Below are 27,088 nucleotides of genomic sequence, written 5' to 3'. Positions count from 1 at the left end.
CTCCCTGTATATATTATGTCCACAATACGCAGTGCTTGTCAACTCGAGGGAGTCTCTGGGAGAGAAAGTTCTGTGGAGTTAAGGCACACGTACGCTGGAAATCTGCGTCTCCAGTCACAGTTGTATCGTCCCTGGCTGTATCGTCGGGTGCATGGTCACAACAGGTACCTGTCATAGGGATCATGCATTGACAATGTTGGTCCCTACCGACTGTGTCCAAACGTTCTTTGACAGCCAGGGGTCCATTCCACAAAGCTATCGTAGGGCAAAGGTGATCGTAACTCCCATACTTTACAGAGACTTATGACTGTCGTTGCGCTACGATCGCTTTGTGGTACGGGGCCCCGTTATCAACCACTGTTACGCCTGGACTAGACTTCGGCCTGACCGTATAAAACATTCACCCTCAATCACACACTGCGTTAACTCCGTTCATCATACTGCATTAAAACATAGGATCTAATATAGCCACAAAATACCATCAGCAACTCACTCACTGCGTTAACTCAGAACCGTTTATCATACTGCATTAGTGAATGAGTTGCTTTAAGCAATATTCCAGCAATATCACGGCGGGGGAACCAGAAATAGACTTCAAACATTGTACCCATGTCGGGAATCGAACCCGGGTCTTCGGAAAGACGAGCGAACGCTATAACCACGAGGCTACCCGACCGGCCCCATACTGCATTAAAACATAGGATCTAATGTAGCCACAAAACACCATTCAGCAATTCACTCACTCACTCAGATGTCTAAACGAAACATGTCAGCTATTACAATGTTGACGCAGTGCCGCCCGATTCAGAAATCTTAGAATAACAGAACATATTTTAATAAACTGCTTGTTTATTCTAATAATGGTATATATGTAAATATATAATATATGCGTATAATTTACATCTTAGCAACACCTGACTGAAGCACTAGATTCACAAAATAATCTCTATGACATTCAACAAAATAAACTTAAACGATAATAGCATAACAGTCTAACAACCTATACGACATGGCGCCGCACACTCCCGACACAATACCCAGGTGTTCATTCTGAAGGGCACGGATAATTATGGCCTTTTTTTCATTAGTTGGTTTACGGATTTACTTGGTAAAACGTTTGGGTATGGGCGGTCGAAATAAACTCGTCATTTATGTTTTGTTTTGTTAAACAAATATGATATTTACGGGGGGGAAGAATATAAAAAATGAAATGTTACAGGAATGTACGTTTTATAACATTTGCAAAGCCAGACACTGGTTGGGTACTGCTGTATCAATAAATAGTATTCGTGGTAGCTCAGGAGTACATTCACAGACTATCGGGGGCCACTGGGCGGTCTTCTTTTGTCTCAGTTAAGGCAGGGACTTAATTTGTAATTTATTTTCTCCTAATATGTGACTTTCTGGCTAGGCGGTTATACAAGCTTTAAACGTGGATCTATTTAGTACATTCCTGACTTCGCTTCGGTCCGTAAACCAAATAAATAAAAAAAATTACGCGATACAATTTCACATCAAAGTGCTGCTGACCTGTTCCCATTACCTTACCGTCTCTTAATCATCTACACCCGCCAACCCGCCCCATCACAACCTGCACTACCATCAACTGTTCGTCGTAATGCTTGTAGATCCATAGCACAATTATACCAACATATAAACACAAAATAATAATTAATGTCTGACAACCAGCAGTACATTAAACATTGATTTGATTAACATTACATTTGTTTGTCGTATCAAGAGTCTATCGTGGCGAAGTGTTTTTCTCTATATGTTTTACGACGATACTGTTGGTGTAATAAGAGGAAATGTGCAAGTGGATTGAATACTAACTTGTTGACAAATGAACTCTTCCTGTAGTAATTCTACTACTCATCTTAGCAGGGATAACGGGACTTGGGTAGACACACATCTAGTCTCTGGACATGAACATATCTTACTACAAAAAAACAGTTATTAAATTATCTTAATAAAAATATAATAAAAGGGAGCCCGGAGACTCTTCATTTTCAGATACTGCAGTAATCTAGATTTGCCCACTAATATAGACTTGCATGGGCTTCATTAGATATATTTGTTTCAGCGTCTGTATGACAGACTAGGACTTCGACGAAGTTGAAAATGCGTCGTTTCCATTGCAATATGAGATACGGCGACATTTGAAACCAATGGAGAACATTCAGACCCCCCCCCCCCCCCCCCCCCCGTCTATCCCTTCCAAGGGCTGAGTAGCACATTACAAGTCTATAGCTACGGATGGGGGTCATGGTACAGGTCTACCAAGTAATTTCACTACAAACCAATGCTCGTCATCTTCAGCAGCTTCTAGAGAGTGCATAAGAAACATATACCACCAACTTTAGGTAGAGATATAAGCCTGCATTCCACTATACACCAGTCTTCCATATATCAGTATCCATATAGATAGTTGAGTAGTATATGCACGTATCAGCGACCATCAACTATGCGATCATCATCGAGTGAAACTGTCGTAACTTCTATACCTTTACACCGAATTACGTGAGCGAGCGAGTTGTGTTTAACGCTGCTTTTAACAGTATTGCAGTTATATCACGACGTGTCAGCTTAATGTGGGAGGCAAGCCCGAAGTTATGCAGGTCTCAGACATTTACCATTTTGGTGAAACCCACCAGCACGGGTATGGTGCTGGCAAACCTAGAAACATAATGAGGGGCGAACCGGGATTCGAACCAACCATAGGTTTCTGGCGTGTCCAAGGGACGCAACTCTGCACAGCGAATCGCGGCGCCTTAGACGACTGGGCCAACCGTTCCCCCACGCCGAATTACGAAATTGTAAGCGTTTTATCAAGTCACTCACCGGTACACCTGTAGCAGCTCCCCAAAGGGCCTCTGAACCTATACATTGAACACGTGATGCATGAGGCGCGACCATCGCATGTGAAACTTGATGAAAGATTAAATGACTGTTTTGAGGACAGTTGAGAATGTATACTGTAGAAAGACATCGTTTGGTGATTTTTTCGAAGCCCAAAAGAACTTGACTTTACCACAATAAAGGCCTGGCATTGCCATACGTCCATGTGTATAAAAGTAGTAAAACAGACTCCCGAAAGCATGAATCTCCTGGAAACAAAATGGTCCATGAAGCCTTACTACACACAACACTTATCCACGCCTATTCTAGTCAACATGTTAGGTGCATATGTAATCATAATACTGACAATTATGACTAGTTATACTTCGATTGCATTATCTGTTATCAATACTGAAGCTCCAATTAACACGTCTATACTGGCACTCAATATCAGAGTTGTGTTAGGATCACTTCCTTGACACAGGTATACTGTCGCTTCTGACTAATACAATTATCTTCCCTCAAAGTATTGCACAATATCTGGAACCGGACCTTCCCGAGCGATATAGCCATGCCTCTCCCAGGGAAGGTTCCTGTTGGACTGTGCCTAAGTCCAGTTTGAATGCGTGTACTTCCGGTTTAACATGTCCCACGTGACCCACCTATTCAAACCAAGACGCCAACATGTTACAGCACCCTTGCTTCTATTAATTTAAACACTTTGATTATTTTTATTCTATCGTAAGTAATATAGAATAGTTAAGGGATCGACAATTTTCCCCAGCTCTCAAATCACGTCTCACTGTCCAAAAGCTGAACCCGGTATTCCCTCCCTTGTGTTACAATTTATAGTATTTCCCCGATATGTCCACCCAGAAAAGACAAAATGGCCGTTCCTCAACATGAGAAACAATATTGACACCACAACACTCCAACCATACTCTTACGACCTTCCTCTGGTTAAGTGACAGATACAACTAGGATTTCTTACGATCAAAACTTCCATCTAACATTTTTCAAAATTGTAATTATAATACTACCATTTACTTGTGACTTAAGCACATGTCCAATTGCCATGATTGGCGTCCATCGTTCTTGGATAGGTATTTACATGACAGCTACCTGGAAGCTGGCCCACACCCCGGAAGCAACTTGCTACTCCGTGAGATCACTGAAGTCCAGGAAGTTCTTGAGAACATTAGGCAGTTTCAGCTGCCGGATCTTGTTGGTGATGATCTTCCCCTGACCCAACTCAGCTCTGATCTGCTTCCGACAAAGACAAAGCAGGGACTGTGGTGCCTGAAGCTGCTCATGGACATTGGCGAGGAAGGTCTTGCTCATGGAAGACAACTTGTCTGACTCGGACAGGTGAGATCGAAGAACATTGGCAGCCTCCTCACAATAAGTGCTAATTAGCCAAACGATGACTTGAATTTTTTGTTTGTGCAGAGCGTGCTCTATTGCGTTGCATGGCCCACAGGAATTGCTCAGTGTGGATTTCATGTTGAACCCGCAGTTCGACCTCAGCAACAGCTTTAGGTTCTCCATGGAAGACTGATCGACGGCGAACCACAGCGGCAAAGTTCCTGCATCGTCCTCAATGTCTGGGTCGGCTCCGTAATCTAACAACATTGACAGCAGAAGTGGGTGGTTGTAGAAGACTGCTTCGTTGAGCGCTGTCATGCCATGAAGGCCACGATAGGTGGTCTTGCATCCCGCCTGCAGCAGTAGCTGTGCGGTCGTCACTTGCTTGGTGTGTACTGAGCTGATGAGAGGCGTGATTCCATCATTGTTTTGGGCGTTGATATCAAAGCCTCTGGAGATCAGTTCTTGACAGCAATCCTCGTTGCCGCCGGCTGCCGCATAGTGCAAGAGACTGTGGCCATTGTTTGGTCTTTTGTGGAGATCAGCACCGCTGGTTATGAGATACTTCATGACCTGCACATGCCCCTTGAGAGCTGCAATGTGCACTGGCGTACATCCCAGAGAGTCTTGACTATCGATGCTTGCGCCTGCGTTCAAAAGAAGACTACAACACTTGAGTTTGCCTCGTTCAGCAGCCAGATGGAGGGCAATACGCTTGTTGTAAGCCACCATATTAACATTGCATTTCCAATCTATGAGCATACCCACTACATCATCATGGCCATTCATGGCAGCCATCATGAGCGGTGTGAAGCGACGGATGTCCTGGGCGTCTATTTCGGCTCCGTTCTGCAGAAGTATCCCACAGCAGACGCTGTCGCCATGTTGAGCCGCATAGTGGAGAGCAGTGGCGGCACTGTGGCTCATGCGGTTCACATCACACTTGTTGGACAGAAACAACTTCAACAGCTCCACATAGCCCTTCTCGGCAGCACATATCAAGGGAGTATTGCCAAATGTATCTTCTTCCTCTAAATCAGCTTTGGCACTCACTAGAAACCTGCAGACACTCAAATGTCCATTTTCTGTTGCACAATGTAGGGCAGTTCTCTCGTGGTAACCCCTCCGTCTGACGGAGGCGTGGAAGGCTAGCAATCGCTTCACGACTGGCAAGTGGCCATGCATAGCGGCAAGTATGAGTGGAGTGTCCTCTTGGGTGTTCCTGGCATTAATATCTGCATTGGCGTTGATAAGACATTGCACACAATCAACATGGCCATCTGCTGAGGCGTTGTGTAGCGGTGTGTTTCCCAAGGGCCCACTCGGGGACGAGGCACTGCAGTGCCATTGCAGCAGGAGCTCCACGATCGGGGCTGAGCCCACTTTGGCTGCGACGGCTAGAGGCGTGAAGTGGTCAGCATCATGAACCTCCGTTGGAACCCCAAACTTCAAGATGGAAGCCACGCATCTTGGACACTCCTGGTTGATGACGCCAAACAGCCCCTGATGCAACCCCTCTTCGCTGATGTCACTGTTGACTACGGAGGCAACCACTTGACAGTCATGTTGTTCCACATCACTGAAGACACTGCAAGAGAAGTAAGAGGTCAGACATGTTAGGTCTATTTCTACAAAACTATTGATTCGTATTTGTTTGTTTGCATTTCAACAATCAGTTGTATGACAGTCTGTAAATAAACCATTCTAGGTCAGATGATACAAAGATACAGATATTATGAGACACACACAACAGGACATCGAGCATGTCTACCCAATCCAGTCGCCTCTTACAACCAGCATGGAATGCTAATTCTAACCAGGAACTACCTTGGGGGGACAAGTTTTGAAAGGATAATATTTGTGAGTGAACGAGTATTTCAATTATATGTAACCTAAATTAAGTGATCCAGGTTTACATTCACCACTTTGGTGAAACCCATGGGTATGGTGTTGACAAACCTCGAAACATTATCAGGGCGAACCGGGAATCGAACCCACAGATGCACTATTCTGCCTAGAATACCACATCATCAGCATCTGTAGGGTAACTATTCTGCCTAGAATACCACATCATCAGCATCTGTAGGGTAACCACGGGGAAACTATTCTGCCTAGAATACCACATCAGCAGCATCTGTAGGGTAACTATTCTGCCTAGAATACCACATCATCAGTATTTGCAGGGTAACCCCGAGGCAACTATTCTGCCTAGAATACCACATCATCAGCATCTGTAGGGTAACTATTCTGCCTAGAATACCACATCATCAGCATTTGCAGGTAACCACGGGGCAACTATTCTGCCTAGAATACCACATCAGCAGCATTTGCAGGGTTACCACGGGGCAACTATTCTGCCTAGAATACCACATCATCAGCATCTGTAGGGTAACTATTCTGCCTAGAATACCACATCATCAGCATCTGTAGGGTAACCACGGGGAAACTATTCTGCCTAGAATACCACATCAGCAGCATTTGCAGGGTAACAACTATTCTGCCTAGAATACCACATCAGCAGCATTTGCAGGGTAACCACTGAGCAAATATTCTGCCTAGAATACCACATCATCAGCATCTGAAGGGTAACTATTCTGCCTAGAATACCACATCATCAGCATCTGTAGGGTAACCACGGGGCAACTATTCTGCCTAGAATACCACATCAGCAGCATTTGCAGGGTAACCACGGGGCAACTATTCTGCATAGAATACCACATCAGCAGCATTTGTAGGGTAACTATTCTGCCTAGAATACCACATCAGCAGCATTTGCAGGGTAACAATGGGGCAACTATTCTGCCTAGAATACCACATCAGCAGCATTTGCAGGGCAACCACTGGGCAAATATTCTGCCTAAAATACCACATCATCAGCATCTGAAGGGTAACTATTCTGCCTAGAATACCACATCATCAGCATCTGTAGGGTAACCACGGGGAAACTATTCTGCCTAGAATACCACATCAGCAGCATCTGTAGGGTAACCACGGGGAAACTATTCTGCCTAGAATACCACATCAGCAGCATTTGCAGGGTAACCACTGGGCAAATATTCTGCCTGGAACACCCACACGGTGGTGTCTGTGGGGTTCCAGCAGGGGAACTATTCGGAATACCCACGAGAATGGGTTCTATCACACGGTGGTGTCTGTGGGGTTCCAGCAGGGGAACTATTCGGAATACCCACGAGAATGGGTTCTATCGGTGTAGCCTTGGGGAACAATTCAGCCTGGAATCCCAACATGGATGGGATTTTAGGTGATACTCACAGGGGAACTACTCTGCATACGTATCCCCATGTGGGAGGCGTCTACAGGGGAACTACTCTGCATACGTATCCCCATGTGGGAGGCATCTACAGGGGAAAACATGAAAGACAAACATAAAGTAAATGTAATGCTGACTATTAATCATATTGTGCCTAGTAGGTATCCTGGCTGTATCAGTTGCAGTTGACCCATCGTATTGGTTGCTGGGCCAGATGAAATAATGTGCCATGATATCACACAGTACAGTGTGCATGCTGCTTGTGGTTAATGTCACAATGCTCCTTAGATGACAATTTGATGAACATTGAAAATACATTTAGGCTCCATATCTGCATGGAGCTCATGTGCAAGAAACACCTGATGTTTCTACTATACATGCCATGACAATATTTCTGTCATACACTGTCTGAAGTTAATGAAAGATGAGAATATATATATATACTGTCCACTGTGGAACAGACTCATCCTGTACAATACAAAGGGAAATAACTCCAAAACACCAAGGACCGTGCTACTTACCAATAGCATCTTACTACCACACTGCTTTCGGTTATCCCACACCCTTGTATCTTGTAATCGTAAATGTGGGTTACCTGTTAGTCCTAATATGGATCAAAGCCAACCTAAAGCACTCTAACAGGATCAATGAGGAAATAAGACAGACACATGTCTGGGCTGTCATAACTAATCTATAATACACCATATGCCGTGTCATTACTTCCATCTAACCCCGTCATATTAGACTATTTCCTTGTCATGCACTGTTTTAATTAAAAACTTTGCCATTCTTGTCTCCCATTATTGTTGTATTACCTCCCTTAATTGACCAGCTGTGCTGTATAATTATGTTCTAATAGGGTCTTCCTTCAACACAGTGTGTCACTACACTGAAGATGGATGTGTAGAAAGGATGTATTTTTACATAGATTAGTGAAAACCGCGCAAACAATTTTACGAAAACTTTAAAAGTGATAAAAACATATCAAGAATGCTACACGAGATAAATAGCATATTTTAATTACGTCAATATCATCCTCAAAACACAGGTGCTTTGCATGCTGTGATTCCAGAAGCTGAACATACACCTTCCGTTCGATGATGGAAAATTCATGGGCACAAACAAAAAACCGAATTCCAAACACCTGGAATAAATATATTCGTTTAAGTAGGCTAGTTCGTTTTAAGAATCAGGCGGACTACGTGTTCCTCAGATTAAGATCTAGCTCCTTTTTTCATTCGTCGGAAAGATGTAGCCGTGGCGGACGTCTTCAAAACATTGAACTTTTTCAAACGCCGCGCAGATAACATTCAACATACGTACTTACATTCAACACGAAATGTATACAGTAAATACGTCTTACCTCATATTGTTGGTAAACCTATCGAAGGAATCAATCTCCCACTAAGACATGATGTCGCATCACGTAACGCTTGCAGCACGCGACCTCATATTCTTGGAATAACGGTTCGCTAGGATGGGTACGTGGGACTATGTGGTGTAAACTGCAGAGTGGCGCAGACTGGAGTCAACGGCCCTCATCTATCCCCGGTGTAACATTGATGTAAACACGTCTAGCGCGATGCATTATTCAGGCCGCGAAATATTCCCCGCCATCCAGTGCTTGTGGATATTAAGATGCTCTAATGACAGGATACGAGGTTTAGATATCAATATTTATCAGAATTTTATCAAAATGACGCGACTCAAATATCTAGTGGCCAAATTTACGCTTGCACATTCCTGAGTAGAAGTCGGTGGGAGCTGAGATGGTAAACAGGGTGATATAAATAGCATATCGTCTGGAGTAAACAACAGTGACCCAGGCCCAGATCTTGGCTCGGCCATTGCCCAAGACTATGAAAATATCATTTACTAGCTGATGTTGCAAAGTTTCGTGCATGGCGGGTGGTGTGGATACTCACCTCATGTTGACAGACAAATAGTAGATTCGTTGTCACTGCACGTACACTGCATTTCTCGTCAGGTCGTGCGTGTCGCTGTAAACACAAGCCGAATCACGGTTCCTCGTCATAATGAGATCATGTGATCAATACGATGAAAGGGACATAACTCCATGGATCTTATCGCCGTTAGAAGCAGCAATGAATTTGTCGTTAATGGTCGTGGAAGTAATGAGGGTGTCAGCTCGGTTTCCCCTGAATCCCGAATCCTAATTAACAAAAATCGCAAAAGCTCATGTCAGAATTCACCGTACAAAGGCTGAATATCGTTCAAAGACGAAACCCATCCAAGGTTATACAAGTGTGCGATATATTACACAAGTAATATTGAAAAACTAAAATTACATTGCCGTAGCCAGCCGGGGGCAGGGAGGGCAGTTGCCCCCCCCCCCCCCCCCCCCCCCCTTTGGATTTTTTAAATATAGAAAACAGTTTTATTTGAATCATGAAAATACAAGTTTGAGACAAGTGATATTTGTACAAATATTTGACCCCACTGTCAAATAAAGTTAACTACCGGCCTTGAATTAGATCTATATATTTTAGTTTTTCAGTATTGCTTCAGTATTTTTTTACGTGCACATGTTTGTTTACCATTTTGAATTTTGAATCTGCTTACCAAATACGTTTTATTTGAGTTGTTGAGATACATGCATCAAAGCTATAATTAATTTTTACTTGTGACCAGCAACTAGTTGATTACCTCCCTTGAGCGAAGTTTGGGAGTTATCCCCCTTATTCCGATCAGACGTTTACTGTTTTCATTGAGCTTATGAGTACCGTTCGTTCTAGACTATTTCGAAGTGGAACAGTGCGAGTCAAACAAACTGTAAGTTAAATGTCAAGTTTACTTCTGCTAACTTTAGACATACAATCATGTACGGTTTGTAAGTTCACGTCATCGTCTATTCCCAGTACTGAGACACAGAGACATATGTAATAGGCCCAGACTCGAGCAACTATAGCGACTACAGTGTGTTTACAATAATATTATTAATGAAAGATATCAGGGATTCAGATCGGTTCACTTCCTAGGACACTGACTAATTGATATCCAAAATGTGCTGAAGATATCTTGGAAATGTTACATGTAACAAGCAATATCACTGAAAATTCATACATTTCGTGCAAAATGTCATGCGTACAGGCCTATGTCAAGGGCCACTTTTGACCGAGATTAAGGTCTGTTCTGTCACATTGTTTCCAGTATCCCTTCATTCTTATAAAACCCTCTACATGGGAGAGGAATAGGTAATTCGGGGCCAGAACACTGACAAGCTGTGTACCCTGATGGTGTGGGTCGCCGCTCATGTTTTCAGTCACTTGATCAGACTCGATTAATAACTGGCCGTCGCGATAGCTGGAATATTGCCAGCGACGTAAAGAAAATGGAGACAAATTGGAGAGAAAATATTAAGTTATTAACTTGAAATTAGCATTGGTCAATTTCTTATCAATATATTACATTGTTAATATATGAAAAGGTTTGCACAACATTCCGCAAAATGTTTTTGTTTATTATTGTCATCTTGAATAACTGACTATTTAAAGGACCATGTAGCAATCAGAACATTGAAACAAACGAGAAGTTGAAATGGAGCACATCATTTGGTATCCTGATACGAATTTGTTTCCCTCCCTTCAGATTTGTCATGTCTCATTAATATAATTTACATACCCCGTTTGTTTCATACTTTTTAGCTTCAGTATTCTTTCTATATCAGGGTAATTTTCGGTGACTAGGTAATCCCTTGAAAGTGATAGCTTTCAATGAGGCATCAAACAAAAGAAAATGTATAATAATATTTAATCACCTTTCGTTCACTGTTCTAATGGACTGAATCTAAGCCTGGCAATTAATAATATATTTCTAGTAACTTTATTTTCCACGACACCTAGGCAATTACCCTTATTTTGCAGGAATCAAGTGAAGTGTCTCCACTTGAAGCTGGTCATCAGGCATGCTGGCATGCAACACCTTCCAATTTATGAATCCGTTGTTGAGGTTGTATCTAGAAGCGTCTGTTATTATTATTATACCGCTGTCTTTAGCTTGAAAATATATGTTCAACAAATATAAAGGACTTCAGTCAATATAGAAGTGTGATTTTAAATAAATTAAAGCAATGAATACAGATGTTTCAACAGCCCTTTGTTTTAATATATTACATTGTTTGCACTAGGTTATACAAGCGTTCCTGTTGTCGTTTCCTCTTGCTGAGTTTGATGTGTCTAGCTGCAGCATAGCTGTTGACATCAAAGCGAAGAAAAAAGTTCATCATGACTATGACAGACAAGTGTTCTATGTTCGCGGTAAGTCAGCGTCCGTCACGTCACGTGTTATTAAGTGCAATAAAAACCTATTTGGTCTGATTTTTCACAACAGGAAATTGACGCCCAAGCCCTCCATTAATATTAATACAAATTCATGTTGAGTGACTATACAAATGTGGAAATATGTATTGACAAAACAAAACTGATCAGTTATATATTCCACTTTCAGTTTCCAGTAGTCAAGACTTGGATTTACAAAATCTGTTCAAAGGTATTCAAATCACGATTTCACTGAGTTAGAAATTACATCAATCTATTTCAAATACGAGCCCTGGTATAATTATTGACAGTTTTCCCAGTATATTTGAATACTACGATTTCCTGAACCCCCGTTATGTCCATTTAATTTGGTAAAACAATTACATTTACTCCCAAGGATGGGAACAAATTCAGATATTTATCATGCAACTACTACTTTTTCCATAGGATGAATAATGTTACATTAAGGTTTTAACATGTGCCTATCGTCTATGTCCATATTCAACACAAGAAAACACAGTCTCACATACACTGCTATGAATCTCTGCTATGACAGAAAAGGCCCTGACACGATTTACGGAGGTACTGCTGTACATGCAATGTGGTGAGGAGGAGGGTCACTTGTCAGTACAGCGGCCCTGTCAGGACCACATGCGTGGCAGTGTGCAGGAGGTCTTCTGGTTGGAACAGACAGATCTAGGGGACATAACCCTCAAATGTCAGCATTCAACAGAGGCTCCAAATACAGACTTCAACGAGACTCCGCCCCCTTTTGTGATACATTTCAGGGTATGTGTGTCAAGTATATCATAACCTATATAGGACGTCAAAATGTGTTGCCCGTGAAGATCCGGTTTGCTTTTCAGCTACATGTGCCTGTGGTAAGAGGCCACTAACGGATCGGGTGGTCAGGATCGCTAACTGGTTGATATATTTCATGGTGAGTGAGTGAGGCGTTAAACAACAAAGAAACAAACAAAATATGTTTATAACATCCACAGTTAGAATAAAACAGATGACGATTATATCTGCCTCATTACAGTCACTCATCCTACTGTGACTCGTCTCTGTAGTTTATTGCATGGAAACATCACATTGCCTCGTATAGATTATGAACATTAGTCCCTATCAGTCTCTGATTCATAAACACCTATTTCAGATTGTTCAGAGTGAAAGCCACATCGTGTCAGAGGGACAGCTTATACACAAATTCTTACACAAGCTGAAATTCCTGCATGGAAAGGTTTGCTTTATTTGAATATTCCGAAACACACAAGAATCACAACGTTTTGTATATTTTAGCAGTGGAGGGTTTTAAACAGTATCTGAAAACAGTAAAGGCCCTCTGATGATGGGTGTTGGAAATATCTGTAATGCCCTGCAACAGATGTGTCATAAAGATAAATGTGTCTGTTCTCTTGAACTAGATCCCAAACCGTGCCTTACAAGTATACGTATCATGGTTAGATGATTGTCACACTTGGACTATAAATAGTCCTACCATGAAAGGATTCAGATTTGCATTATATGCTAATACTATAACAAATAATATGCTATTTAGTATGCTGGTTCAGCTTGTAACTTCAGTGATATATGTCTTAGTTGGAGACGACATTTTCCATGAAAGTGTGTGGAGCTGTATGTCAGACAGATTTCAGGTGAGTTGGAAGCTTGTTATAGGTTGTGTTTAAAGTATCAAAACTATTTAGGGCACATTAAAGTCGACCAGTGTTTTATATTAATTAGCTTTCTTATTTTTCACATGCCGTTAATTTTAGCCTATATGATATATTAAGGACAGGTTTCCATTCGTAAATTAGACCAGGAACTAAAATGTTTCAATTTTATCCCATGACCAATCGTCAGACTTACAAATTCACGTTTTAGTCCTGAATTTAATGTATGAAATAAACCCCAAAACTTTCTTAAAGAATAAGGCAATTTATGAATGAGAGAGGTAGCGCAAAATCAGACATTTCTTTTCATGTTTATAGTGTGAGGAATTTCGTTCAAGTCAAGGGTGTGTCGTTTGTTGATGACTTGAGATTCTTCTTTGGGTAAGTTTTTTTCAATTCATGTGCTTATTGTTGTGTGACTCGATAAAACGTTCCCATTGTGGTGATGACATTCTGATGGTGTCAGTCGCATAATTGGTGATCCGGGTTATAATTGGTTTGTAGCAACCCTTGCCTGTCCCATGACGCATATAATCCTATCCCAGTTGCATATATCGATGCTCATGATGTCAGTCACTGGATTGTCTGGTCCAGACTCGATTATGTACAGCTATCTGCGGCTTTAAACAACAAATAAAGCAAACCAAACCTAATTAGTTAGTTGACTATTTTGTGTTAGTATTTGTTCTAAAGGTATCTGACAAAACATCCTGTTTCCGGTTGTGTTCAAGGAAGGGTTGTCTGAAGACTATGTGTTGTGGGACTGTGAAAGGGTTCAAGGGAAGAAGCATGGCAGTTGGAGTGAACTCTGGGTGTCCTCTCTCCCCCTCCCCCCTCTCCGTGTCAACCATGGCATGTCTCTACCCAGTCACAGAGCGTTACCCACAGCATACAGGCTCCGGGGGAATCACAGGCCATGTCCTCGTATCCTCTGGTACAAGAACTGATAAGACTTGGTGCATTGAATTTGGCCTTTAATCATTGTATTGCATTACAGCGTTAGAAATTGGCACTAGTCCTGTAGTCCTTGCCAATTTGCCCAATAGTAAAGGTATCAAGGGCTAGTAGAAATTAGCCATTTTTAGGGGTTTTGCTATATGTTATCATTATAAGGACTAGTGGACTGAATCTGTTAGTTTCTACCCCTGCATTACAAGAGGGCCCACCTTGCCAAATGTGTGTTGCTGAAATGGGATACCAGTGGATTTGCATTACAGTTGATAGCAGTGTGAGGAGTATAGTCACTTGGAGCAGTATTTCAGTTATACCACAGTGCCTCAACTTACTGTGTAGGAAGTGATGCAGGTCTCAGACGAAGTGATGCAGACCTCAAACGTTTACCACTTTAGTGGAACCCACGTGTACGGGTTTGGTGCTGGCAAACCTAGAAACAAACTAGGCGAACCAGGATTCGAACCAACAATCATAGGTTTCTGGCGTAGCCAAGGGACGCAACTCCGCACATTGAGGTGCGTCGCCTTAGACGACAGGAGCCACCCATGACCCGTGATAGAAATGTGTTTCTCAGACCTTGTCTATCCTTAATTGATCCAGATAAATTTTTATGGTCCACAACTGTCCCCTTTGCTGATGAGCAGGGGACATTTGACGATGCTGGACATACGCAAACTGACAGATTGGAACACAATGTCACTGTGGTTGACAGACACGGAACAGAAGATGCAAAGTAAGTTGTACATTCGCCAAAATATGTTTCATCGGGAAATCTCAACTAAACCTGCTCGGAAGACTCATCACGTCAATCTGATAAAAACTAGAAAACTTTTACACTGCCATAGATTATCTCAACCTGCATCAAGATTCGACTCTGTCCTGTCGCCCCTTAAAGTGAAATATTGTAAACATTCGGCGCCTAATGGTATAAAATTCACACCCAGTTTGAAAATTAAAATTATTACATCACATGTTGGGAGAGTAAAACCAAACCTACTGGTCTGTAATCTATTGCAATAAACTATCAAGTTTGAAAGTTGGAATTATTCTATCATATATGTCAGAAAAATAAGACCAAACCGACTGGTGATATTCTAATGAGAGATCTTTCTTTGATTAGGAAATTACTGAACAAATCTGTGGTCTCAGTAATTCCAACGTTGAGTATTGATAATATGCAGAAGCGCTATGTAGGGCTTCATACATGAAAAGAAAGAAAGAAATGGTTTGATGCTGAATGTGAATTACTGAAACAAAGAGATATTGACAAGAAACCTTTAGTAGTCCTGGAAATGCCAGTAAGCTGAGCGGCGTGACTGTGGTCTATAACCTATATGCACGTCACCCACTCTTAACATACCAGCACTCAAGGACACATATCATCCTGTGTGTAAAACTGGATCATCATCTTGTATAAATATTCCTTTTGTCTGTTTTTAAATCGTTATTCTAGCATGACATTTAGAATCTGGACTTCTATTTAGTCGGCATGCTGTATGGAAACCTTGTTTGTGGGCGTTACCATAGTTATTTCAAAGAAATGAATAGGAAACCAAATATACCTTCTATTATTTGAAATACTATAATTATAACCCCATGTTTTAATTTTTTTTTTTTTTTTAGGAAATAAAACAAAATATATTTGAAATTGGAATTTGTATATGTATTTTTCAGTCCTACCGACCTGAATTTTTGTCTATCCATAAACCAAAATTAAAGTAATAGCCTGGCCTTATTGTAGATTGGCACATGTCTGTTTCTTCATAGGTGACATGACAGCTGCAGCCACTCTGACCAATCAGCGTTATCTACCACCCTGGGCCTCTGGGGCCACCTCGTTCCTTCTGTGCCTGGCTGTGATTGTCTCCGATCCTCGTGCAGAGGACCACACCAGCAGAAATCGAGGTAGGTTAGGAAGATGCTATCAATTATGTGATGATGCCATCAATTGTTTTCGAAAAGTGAAGATTTTGAGATTGTCTCCGAGCAAATGTAAACATCACGTCAACTTCAATGATAAGATATAAACTTTAAACATTTCATAACAGACGGATTTAGATATACTGTTTTAAGGGCTGGTGTGTGCATTGACTTTACTAACATGCTCAGCAAGCATGGACATACATGCAAGAAAGGAGCAAGTACACTGTATACAAACGGGCATATACACTGATACAACGAGCATATACAATGTATACAAACGAACGTATACACTGTGTACAAGCCGGCATACACATTGAATACAAACGAACATATACACTGTATATTGACAGACAGACAGATTTATTTCGTATGTGTGGCCATGAGGTCAATAGTACAATGACATTTTGTTGTGGGAAAATTCGTGGTGGAGCACCACTTGTATACTGATTAGGTTGTAGCTGAATAGATGTACACAGTTTTATTAATATTCAATGTATCGTCCTTCTTTCAAATATCTTATAAACAAAAACTGCAAGTCTGAGAAGAATGTGGCTATTTTTTCTGTTACACTGTATATTGAGATAAGTATCGATCGCTCTCATGTGATTGGCAAGGTTTGCAATCACCCAGCCCAGGTGTTAATCGCATTCATCAGTGACAGTCGGAACAGCCAGATCTACATTTGTGAAATCTCACCCCAAGACGATTTCCGTAACAACAGTAATGCCATAGCCGAGTGAAAACACTCTTACACACTTGGCTTAAGAATGCCACCTCCTGGTTCTGAAGTAGAATATGTGAGTGAGGCGGTGTAGAACAAGTTCTGATGAGGACTCCTACAAAACAGTAGAGAATCCTGGATAATCACAAAGTATAACTTTCAAACCAGGAATATAATGGATATATTCTGGCTCTATAGGATGCAAATGCATTCTGTGCATAATTCTTTGCATTCAAGAAACCGCAGCCAGATGTTGTTAATGTCATGACGAGCCAGCTGTTACAATTCCCCATGCCGTGATCGATGTGTAAACACACTGTGCATAGGATTGTTCTCTGATAGGATACATGTATATGTTGTATTCAGCATTCTGCACTATTATTGTATAAGCACAGACAAACGAGTTACAGCCCGTACGCTTCACCACACTGATCTGTCCTAGATACCCATCCACTCTATATCATCTAGAAAGTTTTTATGTACTCAATTGTTTTTTCTGTGTATTTATTTGTTTCCAACAAGTTCAGCTTCGGACTGTTATACTCAGTTAACTCACTTGCCTCGGGAAGATGCACAATCACTAACTTGAGGTTCTTCGCCACTCTACACACTTGGAATACGCTCGAGGCACTAACTGATCAATGTAATGGGGTGCTTTGAATGTGGATCTCCCTGTAGCATTGTATACCATTTCCTAATGTACAGTACATTCAACAGCTGTCATATTAAGTCCCATAGCTTATTAGAATAAGAAATATAATGTGAAACTCCAACAAATCGTCGTGAAAACAGATTGTTACATTTTCTAAACATCTTCGAATGCACACAGGAGCAAATACAACGATATTTAAGATTACTTTGAAACCACATGTTTCTACAAAATAAAAATGACAAACCCTTTCCGTATTCATAAGAAATGTCTGCCAAAGGCAGTCCGTTGTACGATGCCGACTATATCATGAACATGGTTTATGAATCACTGTCAAAAATGCCAGGTGTTTTCGAAAAGGTGAGCGTAACCTACCCAACCGGTGGCACCCGTTACAAACACATGCAAAGGTAAGTCAATTGTTCACCTGGAAAAAAAACAACCACGGGATCATCTGGTACAGATCAAAATAGGGAATTGCATCTGACATAATTTTTGTCACTAAAGCGTCAAATTTGAATATGTCCTACGTATGGCTACCCTAAAACTTTCGAAAGGTTTACTGAGGCTACCTTGATCAAACAATTTCTGAGCAGGAGTTGACGTTCTCCGAACTCTTGGTAGAAAGAGCATGCTCGATTTGACCTCAAAGGTTGTGAAATGTAAACTCCTAATAGTTGGAGCTGCAAGAATAGTGCTCGACATAAAGGGAAAGTTGACTATCGGAAATGAAGTCATCCCTCTTGTCATAGTCTTGTGGAGAGTCCTTTGTCACTCTGAATTTTATGCACAGATCTAAATATGAAACAGATGAAGAAGTCTCGCTGGTCTTCTTAATTTCTAGTTCAGGTGGGTAAATCAGCGGAGGGGAATTGACTATTGGGCGGTTATTAAACGATATCTGATTATAGATATACCTGAAGCTCAAGTTAAACTTCTTGGCCAAATTGTGTTGACTTTGCCAATACGAGCAGAAATTCTGATTCATTTGCATTAAGAAACATATCAGCAAGAAGAGGAGCGCAGTTGGTGCCCATGTGGATGCCTACTGCTTGCCTAAATGTCTTACCCCCAAATTTCACATAGATGTTATCAATGAAGAAGTCCAGCATTTCACATTGAACCTCTGAAGATAGATATGTAACTATACCTATGGTCACCACGTTTTGTAACAAAAGCGCTATGAATCAATGTGTGTGTGTGTGTGTGTGCGTGCATGCGCGCGTGTGTGCGTGCTTGCGCGCGTGCGTGCGTGTATGTGCGTGGCTGCTTGTACTAATGCCGATGAATACCCCACTCAGACACAGAATACTGACTCCGAGCCGACCACTCCATGTTTAAGCCCATTAATGCTGAGCACCAGGCAGGGTAAGTAGCATATTTTAACGTCTTTTGGTATGACGCGACCGGCTCCACCAGTAGAGCACGGAGGCGGTCAATGGATCAAGGAATGAAGTTTTTTCTTTAGTTTGTCACGTGGGATAGAAGTGTAGAGTTGAAAAATCAAATGGTTTGTCTGAATTGAAAGTCATGCAAATCAATTATTATATGTTCCCTTGTAATACAATGTTCAGCTCATAAGCTAGAGTCGTCTGTTAAACAAGAACGAGTTACCTGGTCTGACAAAGATTAGTGTTCTACTCGAACGGTTGATTTATGATGCATAACGGTATATTCTGCAGAGATCATCAAGCATCTTCAAGGTGACCCAAACTTCCTTCCCCAGTTGTATCCGGCCATAGGGGAGAGCCTGCACTCGTCCTTACAACACATCTTTGCTAACAGAGCTACTGAATATGAGAAGATGGTAATAGGTTATTTGTGTTTACTTCTTGTGATGTGTAAAGATGGATGGTGTAAGACAATTATAAGTGAGTGAGTTGAATTTAACGTGGCTTTGAACAGTGTCCCAGTTACATCACGGCGTGTCAGCTTGATGTGGGAGGAAAGCCCAAAGTGATGCTGGTCTTAGACGTTTACCACTGGGTGAATCCAACGAGTATGGTGCTGACAAACCTTGAAACGTAATTTTTTGGCCAACCTGGATTCGAACCAACGATTATTGGTTTCTGGCACCCCAGGGAACGCAACTCTGCTCAGCGATCGTATTTGCTAAGGAGGAACCTAACATAAACTAACGAAGAAAAGAAAGTATACACTCATGTTTCATAGTGAATAAAAATGACACAAACAAGAAATGTTTTTTTTCGATGTTGATGTATTTCATACAGGTGTCATAGCTAGGCTGTGGACCTTACGTTTGCATATAGAATGTTCAAGTGCATACTTTCCTTTGCATGGCAGTTTATGTTCTATATTGATATATTTCTACGTCAGTGCAGTCAGAAGGCTTAACATTTTCACCGATATTGACCAGGTAAAGGAAACATGTAACAAGAGGATCACTTTGGTTGTAAACATCAAATCTGGAGTAGCTGTCTAAACGAAACTAAGAGGATATTTCTAAAACTTCCCAAAACCTTTAACATGGATACCCCTAATGCTTCTTTGAGAATTATTCTAAATGATATTCAAAATTGATAGTTTCATCATTTTGCAATATCTGCCATACAAGAGTTAGGTGTTCGTGTGAGTACCAGAAATATTTCATTTGGTGTCCTATTCTATCTTTTGCCTTTAGGACGGAAAGGCCCATCGTGCAAATAGGGTTAGTATCCGGCCCATCTTCCCGAGACAAGGACGTTAACGGACTATAAGACTGGACTTTCATAGTCAGTTAACGCTTTTGCCTCGGGAAGATGTATCGTATTACCTCCATGAACTCCTCATGTATATTTCAGCATGGGAAGACGTACGTCCAGTCAATCCAAATGATAGCATCTGCCATCTGTGATGTCTTCAATCACAGCACCAATGTCAGCTTCAGAAATGACATGAGCCATTTATTACAGGTGCGTGTGGGAAGTTGCTTCAACCAATAACAGAACTATATGTACAGTAACTGAGTGTTCAACAATAACACTACGTTTCTCCAGATGGCCGCAAGTACTTATTCATTGCATGTCATTCAAAGGCGCTCGGGAAGCAACTGGAAGGGTAGTCGCCCAAGGAACAACTACCACTACATGTTTTTATATAAGGGTAGTCCACTTCGTAAACAAAAACAAATGTGTTTCGTCAAAATATGTATTCAGGATACGATTTCATGAGATAAATATATACAGCAAGCAGTGTTTTTCAGATGTATATTTCGGCGAGCATATATAGTCGAGTACCACACCTTTACCTTGGCTATAAAATAGCTAGACCACGACTATTTCACGGACTGTATAACTTCAACTATAGCTCGGCTGTGCCACGGCAATATCAGCCGTATCACACCTTCACATAAGCTACCTGTTGTTCAGCATTCGTCTGATAGAAGACATAACAAATGAAAATTATTGATTTTATTTCCAATATCAGGTTGACACGAGGCAGACACTGGAAAATGCTCTCAAGGCGCGACTACTGGAAATAGCCCATGTGTCTGATGCTGAGATCCTGGAGGTAGGATACAACCTAACAGTTGCTCGATTCCTTGAATCAGTTAGAAATAGGCACTGTTGCTCACGTGGTACATTCAGAATACGCTAAGTATATGCAGTGACATGTGCAGATGTTTAGAAATGGACATGTTGGTGCTATGTTGACCGTAGATGTTATTCATCTTGTTGGTTGTGTAATGTGGTTATGATATGAGTGAGAGAAGTTAGTTAAACAGTCAGCAAGATTTCACCTATATGAGGGCAGTTCTGACAAGTATTTGATATTACGAGAGGTGGTTGTTGTTTGTTTGTTTGTTGTTAAACGCTGCACTCAGCAATATTGCAGCTATATGACGGCAGTCTGTGAATAATCGAGTCTGGACCAGACAATCCAGTGACTGACATCATGACCATCGATCTAGGCAGTTACGATACGATGACATGCATCAACCAAGTCAGCGAGCCTGATCACCCGATCCTGGTAGTCTCCTCTTACGACAAGCATAGTCGCCTCTTACAGCAAGTGTGGGTTGCTGAAGACCTATTCTCTACCCAGATCTCAAGTGGTGGCTGAAAAGTTTTGAGCCTAATTATGATAGGATGTTTTGATGGAGTTGGTTGCTAATTATTTTTCACCATAATCCCCTACACGATCCACACACTTCTGCCAGTGATGCCAGTGCCTGGATCCCTCTCGTGTAGAAGCCCCACACAGCAGAAATGAGGTCATTATCATTTGCATAAATTAAAAATAATGCTTGCCAGACAGATCTTTCTTCAAGTTGGGGAAGAGATGGGAATCTGACGGTGACAAATCTGGTGCATACGAGAGTTTAAAGCCACAGACATGCATTGCAACCATGGCTACAACATGTGCACCAGTGCATTGCATGACACCCAATCAAGCATTTCACTGAGCCTGACCACTTTAGTCGCCTCTTACAAGCACAGGTTATGTGGAGTCTATTTTTCAGAAAACAGATACTCATTATTTAGAACCAGTAAAACATGAATTTTAAGTTGATGCAAATGTACTAAAAGCAACACTGTCTTGTCTTTTACAATGCCAAGTGCTTTAAGAATTCTTGGTTCTTGTGTAGACCGAGACTGGTGATGCAGACACAGACATAGATGAATGGGGAGAGGCCACGCATCCCAGGCGTGCCCACACTGCAGGTTCTACAGGGGACAACGAGGACACCGCACACTCCATAGCAACCTCACAGGTATCTGGCAGTCTGATCACATGGTATTAGATCTCACACTATTTAGTTTAGTCTTTCTCACCAGCAGTTAACTGTAAGCAAGAAGTAGTGAGTGAGTGAGTATGGTTTTACGCCGCTTTTAACAATATTCCAGCAATATCATGGCGGGGGACACCAGAAATGGGCTTCACACATTGTACCCATGTCGGGAATCGAACCCGGGTCTTCGGCGTGACGAGCGAATGCTTTAACCACTAGACTACCCGACCGCCCCAAAGCAAGAAGTATGTTATGAATCGACCACAAGCATCATGCCCGACACTATAGTGTACGATAGCATCATTGAATGTGCATAGTCCTACATGGGTGTGGCTAAAGACGTCAAGCCAGACTGACCACTGGGCCTACCTAAGCTTTGGTAAACTCATCCCTTGATTTTGAGGTGAGGTGAAATGGGGTTGAAGGTTCCGTTAAAGATTATTGTACTGATGTAGCGACATGCATGTGTGTGTCTGATTGTACTAGTTTGGACTAATGCTGCTTTTATAGTGCTAGTGCCCTGAGATACCATGTCCCAGTTTAAGATGGATACTCCACTCAGACACATTATACAGACTCGGTCCTTGTTTTATCCCCTGAATGCTGAACACCAGGCAGGGTAACAACAAGTACCATCTTTTAACGTCTGGGATCGGACCACCGATTTTTCGCTCTCAGGGCAGTCACTTTATCCACTAGACCATGGAAGCGTCTCTTCCTTGCTTTTTTTAACTTAGCCTTTTCTAATGTCCACCCGGTCTTCTATTATCTGCAAATGTGTACTTGTGAGACCTGAAGTTGAAAAAGCTTATTCCAGGTTCTGTGGAATGTGTTTTCAAGACAGCAAGTAAACCTTGCCACAAATATGCTGCAGGAACCAGATGACTTTGATGAAGACATTCATTCGAGGTCATATCGTTTACATGGCAACAGTTTACGAACAGAGACCCAGCAAGATTTGTCCTCAAGTGAAAGGGCAAGGCAGGGATCACCTGGTGTGATAAGTGTGGACTCAGATTTGGAGATGAGTTTGAATATTCAGGATATTGATAATTTTGAAGATGACACTGGATCAAGGTCTCTCCCAAGCAGAACTCTGGATACCAATCAGGTCTTGGTGCAAGAACCCCATTTTTACCCAGGTAAGATAAACCCAGGTGAACACATTTAAATGTAAACGCAAAACTCCAAATAGATGACCTTGATATTTCATTTGAATATGTAAAATATAGAAAAATGCATCTCTGCTTTAGTGAACCAAAGGGAGGATGATGATCTGGTTGTTCCCCCGATTTCCCCCGCCACGTTCTCAGACGCTGGTAGACCACACCATCAGCAGCAATCAGTAAGAGAAAGCATGATTTGAAACGTAACTAACATCCTTGAGAGAGTGAGTGTGTGAGTATTGCTTTACGCCGCGTTTAGTAATATTCAAGCAATATCACAGGGGGGTAACCAGAAATGTTTCACACATCATAGTCATGTTGGGGAATCATACCCTGGTCTTCGGAGTGACGAGCGAACGCTTTAACCCGACCCGACCGCCCCTGCAGTGTAAGTATACATTTTCTGTTGGGTGTAGTGCAAGGTAACTGACGTTTCTTTTATTCAAGAAACATTGTCACATTAATCTTTTATGGATTATCAGAAAACTGTTGATGAACAAATCTGTAGACAACAGTCTACGTGAGATTCCAGTTCCGTGTAGGTCTACATGAAGGACTGGATGGTAACAATGTGCTGTACTGATGGGGAGTCATTGTACCCTGTAAATGTTGTTCATGCCATCAAGTATTGGTCTGTCATGCCTTGTTTATACAGGCAGCCTGCTATAGCAGGGATATTCCTGACTGTGTCACAACAGAACATTCACTTTAATCCTGAAGACAAAACAAAAGACAAATGATGACAAAAATAAGGATATTGTATATGAGAATACAGCTTACTTTGTTCCAGGTAGATGACTGGTTGAATGAAGTAATGCTGGATGTTGCAGACTGGCTCTGACTAAATCAGATACACTGAAATTGTATGTTGTAATGTAAGACTGTACAGTTTGGTTTGCTGGCAAAATATCTGTGGTTAAGTTATACTTATATGTACTTATATCAATGACATTGATATAATCGTATAGTGATGGTTTATCATTTTCAAGTTGAAATAAAATGTGAGTTATTTTCCTGCCTTGTTCGGCCCCGTGAAATGGCTGTTGGGGTTACCCCTGTTGAGCTCCGTTCTGTCTGATGTAGTGTGTGTGGCACGGATCACGCCTTCCTTCCTTCCATCCTTCCACTGGCTTCATCTCCTCCCACACTGGCGAGTGAATCAGTTAGGTTGATGCCGCTTTGAACAACAGTTTTTTGTAGTCACAGGTTGCCAAGTTAATGTGGGAGGAAAAGCCATGCAGGCTTCAACACACCTCCTTGCTGAAATATATTTACACTGGTATGGAACCCTACAAACACTGCTCACCTAGAATCATAGCCGAGGCGAAACCTGGAACTGTGCACAGTGAATTGCATTGCATGACTGCATTAAATAAAATATTCTCCGAAAAATATCATTTCATGACCCCAAATTACAAACCTGTCACAGATTTCCTAGCAGAAGTATACCTTGCAAAATAACCTTTGATAATATTGTTTTATCATGCTTTAATAAACAATGACTGAGTTCATATAGTAGGGGCACAATCAGATCTGATCAGTGTTGATGTGACAAAAATACAACAAAATACCACTCACAAAGTCTTTACAATTCCGCCTTTACCCTGCTAACAAATCAAATATACGGCAATCTGAAAGTACTTTCGGGAAAAGCAAGGGAGATAACTCTGTTAGTCATGACAAGTTTCAAATACACAGTTGAACTCCCATGCCTCGAACTCTTGGGGGATGAGAGAAATAGTTTACCACATCCAACTCGACCTTTTTAAGGTCTGATCTATCCATCAGACAACAGTAAGCAAATGTTCACATGGTCCCCAGTGCTTCCTGGTTGAAAGTGTTACTGCTATCAATAAGTTACTGACTTAGTGCATTGCCCAGTCAAGTCACCTACTTATGGGAGCAAGTCAGCTGTTTCCTGTCTTTGATGTTTCAAGTCATATTATGTTTTGGTCCAATCTTTATTTATGCTTTATTTATGTTTGGGTCATTTATACTTGATACAATCTGAAAGTCGTGCTAATTTGCATTCTGAGTTTGACTTATCAGTGAAAGTTGTACCTTATGTTTACTCTCGGGGCTATAAATTGAGTTTGAGACAACCAGGAATTTGACACATCCAGTTAAACACATCTGGTCAAAATAGTGACAGATATGGTAAGGGGTACTGAGACTCAGCTGTGAGTTTTACACAACGCCCCCAAACTTATTATTTTAAGATGTTATTTTTCAGCATTGCCTGGAACAATTGTTTGTTTTAATAAGAATCCCTGGCTCAACCCCTCAGTAGTCATGTATGCAAGTGACAATTACTCAAATATCTCCAAAACGAAAACAAAATAGTTTTTTCTCTTATGACAATGTGCATGGCAGAAAACACAACAGTCAATTTGTATGAATGTTTATCCATCAATAACAAAACAAGGAGGTACATGAGCGTTGGCCACCATGTTGTGGTGGTGATGCTGCTGCTGTGTTAATGCAGCCATCCTGTACCAGCTCTCTTCATCTTCAGGGACGACTGGAGGGCTTGTATTCTATCATCTATATCTTGCAAACTCATTTCCTGAAAATATCCAAACAGATCATCATATTTGATTATAATCTCATTAAAATCAGATCTACTACTCCGATATGACACCTGTGTGAATATCTTCAAGGTCAGATCCTATGCACCCTTCAACTAGTTTGGGCAGTCACAGTTCAGTGAGGGTGACGTGACCTCCAGTGGGTGTCCTCAGATTGTCACACAGAGGTATCATATCGGAGTAAAAGACCTGAGTTAATGAGGAGGAGTTTATTATTTCAATGATCTGTGATTGTAGTGACTATAGTAATTATAACACTCAGCCAGAACTACACAGATAAACAAGACTGTGTGTATACAGAAGACAAGAAAACTTGAGAGTATGTGTTGCACTATGAACCACATTGGAGATTTACGGCAATATCAGTGGCATTCCGAAGCAATGCAGTCAGGCTTCACTTATCATTGGTTCTGGAGTTCAGCATATTTGTATTATATTAAATTTTATTTCAAATGGTTTTGGTACAGATACTTGTAGCTTGATTGATCAAAGTACTAGAGTTCATATCAAAATGTGGTATTGCTTGCTTTATGAAGGAACTAGTATCTAACCAAACGCTGCATTGAAGAAAACATAAGTCAATCGAGAAGTCAATCCTAATCCTGTCTAAGTCTTACTACCATTCATCTTTCACCTCCAAAATGGTCTGAATTATAACAAAGCTTTAAGTCAAATTTGAACTTTTCATTAGGTACACAAATTGCACTGACTCCATTGAAAAGGTGTAGAAGCCATCAGTAGTTGTTGCACCAAGGCCTACCTGAAGCGGGTCTTTCTCCATAGCAGGGGCTTCTACTTTCTGTCTTTTTGGCCCTGGCTGTGTGTGATAAACACCAGGGATTAATCATATACCAGCTATGTGGGTTTATATAATTGTAGTGGGCTGTGTGTGGAATTATCGGATCCAAAACATCCAATGGGTTAGTAG

General features: G+C 41.3%; 3 protein-coding genes across 7 annotated transcripts in view; 1 reads left to right on the top strand and 2 right to left on the bottom strand.

Annotated features, from left to right (window-relative positions):
* Positions 1 to 831: 831 nt before the first annotated feature.
* LOC124140654 (serine/threonine-protein phosphatase 6 regulatory ankyrin repeat subunit A-like) lies at positions 832 to 9,549 on the bottom strand. Of its 2 annotated transcripts, none has more exons than XM_046508333.2 (2): positions 9,400 to 9,549; positions 832 to 5,791 (listed from the first exon to the last, which is right to left on the bottom strand). In XM_046508333.2, the coding sequence occupies exons 1-2, from the start codon at positions 9,402 to 9,404 to the stop codon at positions 3,994 to 3,996; spliced, it is 1,803 nt and encodes a 600-aa protein (XP_046364289.1). In that variant the 5' UTR covers positions 9,405 to 9,549; the 3' UTR covers positions 832 to 3,993. The 2 variants fall into 2 exon arrangements, with proteins under 2 accessions (XP_046364289.1, XP_046364290.1); XM_046508334.2 differs by lacking the exon at positions 9,400 to 9,549 and adding an exon at positions 8,838 to 9,244.
* A 624-nt stretch (positions 9,550 to 10,173) lies between these two features.
* On the top strand, positions 10,174 to 24,583 carry LOC124140652. 3 transcript variants are annotated; one of them, XM_046508329.2, is made up of 18 exons: positions 10,176 to 10,267; positions 11,359 to 11,443; positions 11,622 to 11,751; positions 11,942 to 11,983; positions 12,308 to 12,540; positions 12,911 to 12,994; positions 13,354 to 13,409; positions 13,746 to 13,808; positions 14,159 to 14,351; positions 14,982 to 15,114; positions 16,149 to 16,286; positions 19,357 to 19,481; positions 20,476 to 20,586; positions 21,101 to 21,184; positions 22,263 to 22,388; positions 23,224 to 23,548; positions 23,660 to 23,751; positions 24,363 to 24,583. In XM_046508329.2, the coding sequence occupies exons 2-18, from the start codon at positions 11,408 to 11,410 to the stop codon at positions 24,411 to 24,413; spliced, it is 2,022 nt and encodes a 673-aa protein (XP_046364285.2). In that variant the 5' UTR covers positions 10,176 to 10,267; positions 11,359 to 11,407; the 3' UTR covers positions 24,414 to 24,583. The 3 variants fall into 3 exon arrangements, with proteins under 3 accessions (XP_046364284.2, XP_046364285.2, XP_046364287.2); XM_046508328.2 differs by lacking the exon at positions 11,359 to 11,443 and having other exon boundaries at positions 10,174 to 10,267; XM_046508331.2 differs by lacking the exon at positions 11,359 to 11,443 and having other exon boundaries at positions 23,281 to 23,548.
* Positions 24,584 to 25,961: 1,378 nt separating this feature from the next.
* Positions 25,962 to 27,088, bottom strand: part of LOC124140657 (MAP3K12-binding inhibitory protein 1-like) — a 33,560-nt gene continuing 32,433 nt past the window's right edge. For both annotated transcript variants that reach the window (XM_046508339.2, XM_046508340.2), the window contains exons 7-8: positions 26,921 to 26,977; positions 25,962 to 26,138 (exon numbers count right to left, since the gene is read on the bottom strand). In XM_046508339.2, coding sequence (XP_046364295.2) covers positions 26,049 to 26,138; positions 26,921 to 26,977 — 147 coding nt within the window. In that variant the 3' untranslated portion in view covers positions 25,962 to 26,048. The remainder of the gene's footprint in view (positions 26,139 to 26,920; positions 26,978 to 27,088) is intronic.

This window comes from Haliotis rufescens, unplaced genomic scaffold (assembly GCF_023055435.1).
Source record: "Haliotis rufescens isolate VD_foot unplaced genomic scaffold, xgHalRufe1.0.p SCAF_51, whole genome shotgun sequence".
Taxonomy (NCBI): Eukaryota; Metazoa; Mollusca; class Gastropoda; order Lepetellida; family Haliotidae; genus Haliotis; species Haliotis rufescens.
This window is presented reverse-complemented; position numbering and strand designations above follow the sequence as displayed.